The 9,376-nt window shown below is 53.7% G+C and overlaps 1 protein-coding gene across 2 annotated transcripts in view; it reads right to left on the bottom strand.

Annotated features, from left to right (window-relative positions):
• Positions 1-8,068: 8,068 nt before the first annotated feature.
• Dhrsx (dehydrogenase/reductase X-linked) overlaps positions 8,069-9,376 on the bottom strand; it is a 13,864-nt gene continuing 12,556 nt past the window's right edge. For both annotated transcript variants that reach the window (XM_008853062.3, XM_029556103.1), the window contains exon 7: positions 8,069-8,564. In XM_008853062.3, coding sequence (XP_008851284.2) covers positions 8,334-8,564 — 231 coding nt within the window. In that variant the 3' untranslated portion in view covers positions 8,069-8,333. The remainder of the gene's footprint in view (positions 8,565-9,376) is intronic.

A 9,376-nucleotide genomic window follows, 5' to 3' on the forward strand; every position in this document is an offset into this window, starting at 1 on the left:
GAGTGCCTGTAGCTCAGTGGCTGGAGTGCTTGTAGCTCAGTGGCCAGAGTGCCTGTAGCTCAGCTCAGTGGCCAGAGTGCTTGTAGCTCAGTGGGTAGAGTGCTTGTAGGTCAGTGGCCAGAGTGCTTATAGTTCAGTGGCCAGAGTGCTTGTAGCTCAGTGGCCAGAGTGCCTGTAGCTCAGTGGCTGGAGTGCTTGTAGCTCAGTGGCTGGAGTGCTTGTAGCTCAGTGGCCAGAATGCTTATAGTTCAGTGGCCAGAGTGCCTGTAGCTCAGTGGGTAGAGTGCCTGTAGCTCAGTGGCTGGAGTGCTTGTAGCTCAGTGGCCAGAGTGCTTGTATCTCATTGGGCAGTGCGCTTGTAGCTCACTGTAGAGTGCTTGTAGCTACTGGGCACAGTACTTGTAACTCAGTAGATAGAGTGCTTGTAGCTCAGTGTTGACTGCTTGTAGCTACTGACACAGTACTTGTCGTTCCGTGGGTAGAGTGCCAGTGTGCTTGTAGCTCAGTGGTCAGAGTGCTTACAGCTCAGTAGCCAGAGTGCGTGCAGCTCAGTGTAGAGTGCTTGTAGCTACTGGGCACAGTACTTGTAGCTCAGTATAGAGTGCTTGTAGCTCAGTGATGAGTGCTTGTAGCTACTGGCACAGTACTTGTAGCTCAGTGGGTAGAGTGCTTGCAGCTCAGTGGCCAGAGTGCTTGTACCTACTGGCACAGTACTTGTAGCTCAGTCGGCACAGTGCTTGCAGCTCAGAGGACAGAGTGCTTTTAGGGTCAGTGTGTAGAGTGCTTGTAGCTACTGGCACAGTACTTGTAGCTCAGTCGGCAGAGTGCTTGCAGCTCAGAGGACAGAGTGCTTTTAGGGTCAGTGTGTAGAGTGCTTGTAGCTCAGTGGCCAGAGTGCTTACAGCTCAGTAGCCAGAGTGCGTGCAGCTCAGTGTAGAGTGCTTGTAGCTACTGGGCACAGTACTTGTAACTCCGTAGATAGAGTGCTTGTAGCTCAGTGTAGAGTGCTTGTAGCCACTGGGCACAGTACTCGTAACTCAGTACATAGAGTGCTTGTAGCTCAGTGTTGAGTGCTTGTAGCTAGTGGCTGGAGGGCTTGTTCCCTACCTACTATGTCTCCATCAGTACTGTGAACTCAGTCCTGACGCTCCATCCCTGGTCCCGCGCACCGAGGGCTCCGGAGGACCTGGTCCCCATTGGAACCCCGAATACTGAGCCTCGGAGAGTGCTGGTCTGCAAGCCCCGCCCACCGAGGGCCCCACCCTCCAGCTGTCACTCTCCGCGGCCCCGCCCCGATTCGTGTCCCGGAAGCTCCGCCCCAGCCTCGTTCTCACAAGCCCCGCCCCGTCCCCCCGGCACGCTCTGAGCCGGGGCCCCGCCCCCGACACCGCCTGTCACTCCACACGCCTAAGCCCCGCCCACCGGGCTCTCCTTCCGGAACCGGGCACCTCAGCGCCGAGCTCTGCTTCGCACAGCGGCGCCCCAGGCCACGCCCTGTGTCCACCGAGCTGCAAGCACTCCCCCCACCTAGCTACAAGCACTCCGTCGAGTCAGCTACAAGTACTCTACCTACGGAGGTACAAGCACTCTACGCACAGAGCTACAAGCACTCTGCCCACCGAGGTAGAAGGATTCTTGTCAACCGAGTTACAAGCACTCTGCCCACCAAGCTACAAAAACTGCACCCCCCCGAGTTACAAGCACTTTACCCACCGAGCTAAAGCACTCTACCCTCCGAACTAGAAACAGTCTGCCCACTGAGCTACAAGCACTCTACCCACTTAGCTACAAGCACTCTACCCACCGAGTTACAAACACTCTAACCACTGAGCTGGAAACAATCTGCCCACTGAGCTACAAGCCCCTACCCATTGAAATACAAGCTATCTACAGAGCTATAAGCACTCTACCCACTTCCTTACAAGCACTCAGTCCACTTAGCGACAAGCACTCTTTCCACTGAGCTACGAGCACTGTACCCACTGAACTCCAAGCACCCAACCACTGAACTCGCAGAACTCGTCCCTGTTTGCACACGAGGTCCGGGTTCTCTCTCCGGGGTCGGGACCTGGATACACTCAGCGTCTCAGCACCGTGGGCAGCACCCCGAGCTGCGTGCACGCTCTTTCCCACCCTCAGTCTCCGGCAGCTGGCAGTCCTAGAGCTCCCAGAATGCCTTGCGTGCGGGCTGCGGAAGTCCCGCCCCCGTGCACGTCGGACTGATTGACAACGCACAGGGTTCCGGCGGGGCTCAGTCCTCCTCGGCGGCTCAGCCGGCAGGGTCTCACGGTTCAGAAGTGCTGGGTGCTGGGAACTCTGTCCCTGCGCCGGGTAGAGCTGGGTTTACCCTGAAGACCCAGAAGAGTCGGAAGGCCGCGGGCTGTTCTTCTCCCCCCACTCCCCAACCACCCCCGACTCCTGCGGGTTGACTCTGCACAGCACCCTGCGAGCGCATACTTCTCAGGGGGTCACCCCCTGGACTCATACTGCAGAAACCCCAAGGACTGAGCATGGGATAGAGGGAGGGGGCGGGGAACGGACCAGGAACAGGGGTGCGTGTGATGGCATGTGTTGATAGAGTGCTTGTAGCTCAGTAGGTAGAGTGCTGATAGCTCAGTGGGCAGAGTGCTTATAGCTCAGTGGGTAGAGTGTTTGTAGCCCAGTAGGTGGAGTCCTTGTATCTCAGTGAGCAGAGTGCTTGTAGCTGAGTGGACACAGGGACAGGGCGGGGCTGTGCGGATCAGAGCTGGGTAGGGGTTGTGGAGATGTAGGGGGTGGGGCGGGGCCAGGAGAGTGACAGCCGGCGGGCGGGGCTTGCAGACCATCACTCACCAAGGCTCGGTACTCAGGACCCCGGTGAGCCCGCCAGTCTGGACTGGAGTTATCAGTGCGGGGAACCAGGGATGGAGCGTCAGGACTGAGTTCACGGTACTGATGGAGACGTAGTAGGTCAGGAACAAGCACTCCACCGCTGAGCTACAGGCACTCCATGCACTGAGCTTCCAGCACTCATCCCGCCAGCAGAGACCCTGTTTGCTCACGAGATCCGGGTCCTCCCTCTGGCGTCAGGACCCGGACACAGCGTCTCAGCACCGTACGGGGCACTGGGTAGGGCAGAGCTGCTGACGTCATGGTGGACGGGAAGTAGAGAGAGAGGAGACTGGGGTCCCAGTGTCGCCTAGGACGTGCCGCTATGACGTCACTTCGTCCGAGCAGCAGCGCATCGTGGGAGCACGCAATGGAGCAGAGATGCTGACGTCATGGCGGACAGGAAGCGAGAGAGCGATCATAGGTAGTGGAGACTTTTCTTGTTTTTAATCACTTTTCATGAGTCCGTACTATTCCATCGATCTGGTTTTTTTTTTTTTTTCACCCCCCAGTACTTGGTGGCAGTGGGGTCGTGTGCACTTCTGTTAACCGCACCACGGGGAGGTGCTTTGTGCTGAAAGCCCAGTTCATGCACAGCGTCCTGAAGCTCCCGCAGCTGCAGTCCACACGGGCAGCTGGGCTGGCAGGAAACGGAACCGGGACCTTAAAGGAAGAGTGACGTCAGCGCTCGGCGGCAGGTGGCGCCACGGTCCTGAAAAGCGCAGCTCTGTCTGACGGCGTTTTCGGAGGATCCACCTCCTCCTCCTCCTCCTCCTCCTCCTTCTGTCTTTTTGAGACAGGGTCTCCCTGTAGTCCAAGCTGGCCTGAAACTCACTATGTAGACCAGGCTGGCCTTCCAAGTGCTGATATTAAAGGCATGAGTACCATGCCTTGTGCACTGTTCTTACTCTTGTCACACTTGAATACAACCCACCACACCTTTCAGAAAGGAAAGCAAGAATAAGTCAAAGAAATAAATGGACTTTTCTCATACACCACCCAAAGTCCCTAACCATGGGGGATGAGCTCCTTGACCTTGTGCTACTGATGAGTAGGTGGTTTTTCCTAGGCATCTCCACTGCTCTGGTGTTGGTGATAATCCTGTGCTTATGCCCCTATTTTCCTCGGGCTTGGTTTCCTCAGAAAAACGTTGGGAGACACATGGAAGAGAAGGGTACCTTTGAAATGTAGACTTCACCACTCTCTTTTTTACTCCCCTTCCTCCTCCTCCTCCTCCTCCTTCGTCTTCCTCCTCCTCTTCCTCCGTGTCGTGCGGTGCCCACGGGGGTCAGAAGAGGCCGTGCGATCCCCTGGAACTCGGGTCACAGACAGTTGTTAGCTGCCATGTGGGTGCTGGGACTCGAACCCGGGTCCTCTGCGAGAGCAGCCAGTGCTGTTAACCCCTGAGCAGCTCTCCAGTCCCCCTTCCAGGTTCTCATAGGAAAGAATCTTTTGATTATTTTAAAGCAACAATTCAGCCCCTATTTTTAATTTTTAAATTGTTTGAAATTAATTTTATTTGTTTTCTTTTTTTTTTTTTTTTTGGTTTTTTTGAGACAGGGTCTCCCTGCAGCCCCAGCTGTCCTGGAACTCAGTGTGTAGACCAGGCTGCCCTCGAACTCACAGACATCCGCCTGCCTGTGCCTCCCGAGTGCTGGGATTGAAGGCGTGCGCCACCACGCAACGGGTAGTTTTAATTTTTAAATTGTTTAAATATTGGTTTTAATTTTTAATTATTTTTAGTCTGTGTGTTTTTAAGTTTTAAACATTTTTACTTGATTTATTTTAATTTTTAATTATTTTAAATTTTTTTTATGTGTACAAGCGTATTGCCTGCATGTACGTGAGTGCACCCGTGACATGCAATGCCGCGGAGGTCGGACGACGGCTTCGGGTTCCCCTGGAACTGAGTTAAGGACGGTTCATAGCCTCCATGTGGGTGCTGGGAATCGAACCCAGGTCGTCCGCAATAGCAGTCAGTGCCCTTAACCGCTGAGCCATCTGTCCAGCCCCTGATTATTTAAATTTTATTTATTTTCATTTTAAATTATGTTTATTTCATTTACTGTGAATTTTAAATTATTTGTATTTTTATTTGTTTAATTTTAAATTATTTTATCTATTTTTAAGTTTTAGATTATTTTTATTTTGTTTATTTGCTATTTATTCACTTATTATGGATTTGGTGTTTCTGAGCAGGGTCTCCCTGTAGCAGCCCCAGCTGGGGTGGTGGATGATGGATGGATGATGGATGGTCATGGATGGTGGATGTCTCTCTCTCTCTCTCTCTCTCTCTCTCTCTGTGTCTCTCACCTTTGGAGGAGCAGAGCATCATGGGAGCACGGGGTGGGCCGTGTGCACACACGTCTGAATCGGGAAACTCGAGTCTGTTTCACTTTGCACATTGTGTGTCATCTGAGGTCTCTAAACTGGTTCCAGCTGGTTTCCAGCCGTGGGGCGGACAATGACGGCTGAAATTACGGGGTGCTGGATCCTCGGTCCCAGGCTTTAATTTCGCGTTCCTACAGTACTAGGCGTGCATAAATTAACGTCCAGATCCATCCCGTGGTAATTACCCAGTCGCCGGGGCAACTGAGCGCATCGTGGAACCTACAATTTTCTCTGGTCTGAGTCGGAAAATGCCCGATGAACCGAGTTCAGCACTTTCCGCATGTGTTTCCTATCTCATGAGCTAAGTGTGCATTCAAAAGTCATCTACAGAGTCAAGCGATTCCTAGGTGGACTGTGCACCTAGCACCTTCAGCAGGCATTTCCTTGAGGCTTTGCCAACAGGCCCACATGCACATGGGTTTTTTCCTTCTCGGAGCTCCCCAGTACCCATGAATGTGGCAGTTCTTCAGTACTAGGGACTAGGTTTGCAGTACTAGGTTACCACACTAGATATTAGGTTTACAGTACTAGGTACTAGCTTGCAGTAGGAGGGACTAGGTGTGTAGTACTAGGTTACAATACTCGGTACTAGGGTTACAGTACTAGGTACTAGATTTACAGTACTAGGTTACAGTACTAGCTACTAGGTTTACACTACTAGGTTGCAGTACTAGTACTGCTTGTGGCACTAGGTTGCAGTACGAGGTACTAGGTTTACAGGACTAGGTTCCATTACTAGGTACTAGGGTTACAAGTACTCTCCCCACTAAGCTACAAGCACTCCACCTAGTGAACTTCAAGCACTCTACCCACTGAGTCACAAGCGCTCTGCCCACTGAGCTACAAGCACTCTAGCTCCTGAACTACAAGCCCTGTAACTACTGAGCTATAAGCACTGTACCCATGGAACTACAGGCTCCCTACCCACTGAGCTACAATCCTGAGCTACAAGTACTCTTCCTACTGAACTACAAGCCCTGTAACTACTGAGCTACAAGCACTGTACCCATGGAACTACAGGCTCCCTACCCACTGAGCTACAAGCCTGAGCTACAAGTACTCTTCCTACTGAACTACAAGCCCTGTAACTACTGAGCTGCAAGCACTGTGCCCACTGAGCTACAAGCACTTTAACCACTAAGCTACAAGCACTCCACCCACAGAGCTACAAGCACTCCACCCACTGAATTACAAGCACTTTACTGAGACAGACAACCCTCGATCTGTGTCTTGCGTGTTTTATGCGACAATTTTATTTCCAAATCCCAGCTTCGTTTAACTCCTCATCTTTTATTACATTTCTGGTATTTTTGTAACTATTTTATGGTACTTAGCTCAGCACCCCATGCCTCCCCTGCCTAACACAATGTCCCTTGTCTTGCATTGGGAGTCATAGGACCTAAAACTGGCGCCTATCTGCGGAGCATCGTGGCTGATGGAGAGACGTTTCCAAGCACTGAGTGCTCGTCCAAAGACGTGATGTGACATCAGGACACGTTTGGATAAAACATTATGCTGCCCTGAACAGTATCGTGGAGAAACGTTTTCATAGAAACGTCACGGATTCAGTCAATGAAAGACCGACGTGATGATGAATCACACGCACGTCAATCGTCACGGGTGGAGAGCTCGGGAGAGGCGGTGCGGAGTGTGGGTGTTGTTTTACGGTCGCACGCACGGCTGAGGCCTCGCCGCTTGTGTCTTCCAACACGTGTGCTGAATTTCCAGGTGTTAACACGGCTGCTTTTTCTGGGAGCTCAGGGGCATCAGCATCGTCGCCATCATCGTCATCATTTTGGTCATCATCCTCAACACCACCATCATCGTCATCCGCATCCTTGATCATTCATCGTGACGTCATCACCAGCATCATTGTCATCATGACATCATCACCATCATTATCGTCATCATTGTGATTATCACCATTCATCATCGTCATCGTCATGACCATCATCATCCTCATCCGTGATCATTCATCATGACATCATCACCATCATTATCGTCATCATTGTGATTATCACCATTCATCATCGCCATCGTCATCACCATCATCCTCATCCGTGATCATTCATCATGACATCATCATCACCCTCACCATCCACCATCATCATGACATCATACTCACCATCATGACATCATAACAACCACTACCATCATCATGACATCATCACAACCACCACCATCATCATGACATCATCACCCTCATCATCATCACCACCATCATCATCATCACCATCATCATCCGAATTTTGGTGGAATTCAGGATCTGGGTACTGGGTGCACGGTCATAACTGTTTTCAACGTTGATGAGTGTGACTGAGCACCTCAATTCCTGAAAACTGAACGATTCACCCAAGAAAGGGGGGGCGGAGGGGGCTTGTGCAGAGACAACTGAGCCTTGTGCAGGACGAGTACCTGGCTTCGACGTAGAACATTTCAGGGTGGTGTTTGTCCACGTAGTACAAATCACACAGCACCATGCTATTTGTGGGAACTGTGGTGCAGGGTGCGTGGTCACGAACCCACCGTGACACGTCATAGAATCTGAGTCCTCCAGAGCTGTCTAGGGGTCTGGGTCTCAAGATCCCGTGGCACTGGGTGCTGGGACTGTGTTAGGGATGAAGGAACACCTCTCTATAATGATACGGACATCTAAGTCCCCAGCACCTACGTGTAAGACCTGAGTAGCCAAAAGCCGATTCTAGCTGGCTGGACCCCCTCTTCGTACCCCCCTCTACGGCCCGAGCAGCACGCACGTCTTCTCCCTGTGCGGTGCCTGGCCCCTGTGAGGCTAAGCACACTGCAATGATGGCACTCAGACGTGGGAACATTTAATTGTTCAAGGTATTTATCAGTCAGTTTAGCACTTTGGGGACCCAGAGGGTGCTGATCTTTATGCTTAGTCCTTCAAATGTCAGGACAACGAAGCCCAGGCTGAAGGGCACAGATGGCATTGCGGAGGGGGCACGCGGTCATATTGCTGAAAGTTACAGAGGCGAAACCGTAGGCTCGAGCTGGGCCAACAGGGCCTCGCGGGTGACGTCAGCGATGCCCGTCATCTGGCAGCTTTCCGGTCACAGGTGCCGTCGTGGGATCTCGAGCTCGGCCGACGAGGCATCCTGCGTGACGTCGGGGATGCCCACCAGCTCGCAGCTCCGGGCCCACAGGTTCTGCTGCAGCTTCCGGTCATAGGTGACGTCACGGGAGGGGGTCTCGCGCCCGTTGTACAGGTAATGGCCACCGCGTCCTTCCAGCTCGGGGCTGACGGCCGCCACGACGGACGTCCAGGCGCCCTCCTCGGGGGTCTGGGGGGAAACACGAGGGGAGCAGATCATCGGCCGCGGGGACCGAGGCTGCGGTGCAAGGAGAGGGGCAGCGATTCAGAGCCCAGCGTCCGCCCCCGTGACGGGAGTGTGACTGTGAAACGGGGACTAAGCTCTTCCGACGGCAACGTCGCCACCGGAAGTCCGGGAGAATGTCCGCGGTCGGCACCCCCCATTCCCAGTCTGCTCCTCATGGCCGGGTACACTGCTTCCTGGAGGCTGTGTGTTAGCACCACCGGCTGCGCCCACGGGACGGAAGACGGCACCGCCTAGACCGTCGTTACCCACGAGATGGAAGGGACGTCACAGGGGCAGCGCTCACGGACCCTCGTCACACACAGGATGGCGGTGTGGGAGGCGATGACGTCACAGGAACCCCAGACTTCCCACCAGAGTCCCCCAGGCCTCCCACTATCCCCCCTAAACCCCGCACTTCCCGCCACCTTCCCAGAACCCCGCACACGTCCGCCACGTCCTCGCTTTGCATGAGAAATGTTCGTCAAACCCCTCGTGGAAAAGACCAGCTCCAGGAGGAGCGTGGGGGGAAGTGACCTTCCGGGGGCGTGGCCTCAAAGGGGCGGGAAGGGGCGGGCCCTCAAACTGGGCAGGAAGGGGGTGTGACGTCAAACGGGGCGGGAGGGGGCGTGGCCTCAAACGTGGCAGGAAGGGGGAGTGGCCTCAAACGGGGCAGGAGGGGGCGTGGCGTCAAACGGGCACAAAGGGGGAGTGGCCTGGAACGGGCAGGGAGGGGAGTGGCCTCAAAGGGGCGGGGCCTCAAACGGGGCAGGAGGGGG

This window comes from Nannospalax galili, unplaced genomic scaffold, assembly GCF_000622305.1.
Source record: "Nannospalax galili isolate Female #2095 unplaced genomic scaffold, S.galili_v1.0 scaffold3027, whole genome shotgun sequence".
In the NCBI taxonomy this organism is placed as follows: domain Eukaryota; kingdom Metazoa; phylum Chordata; class Mammalia; order Rodentia; family Spalacidae; genus Nannospalax; species Nannospalax galili.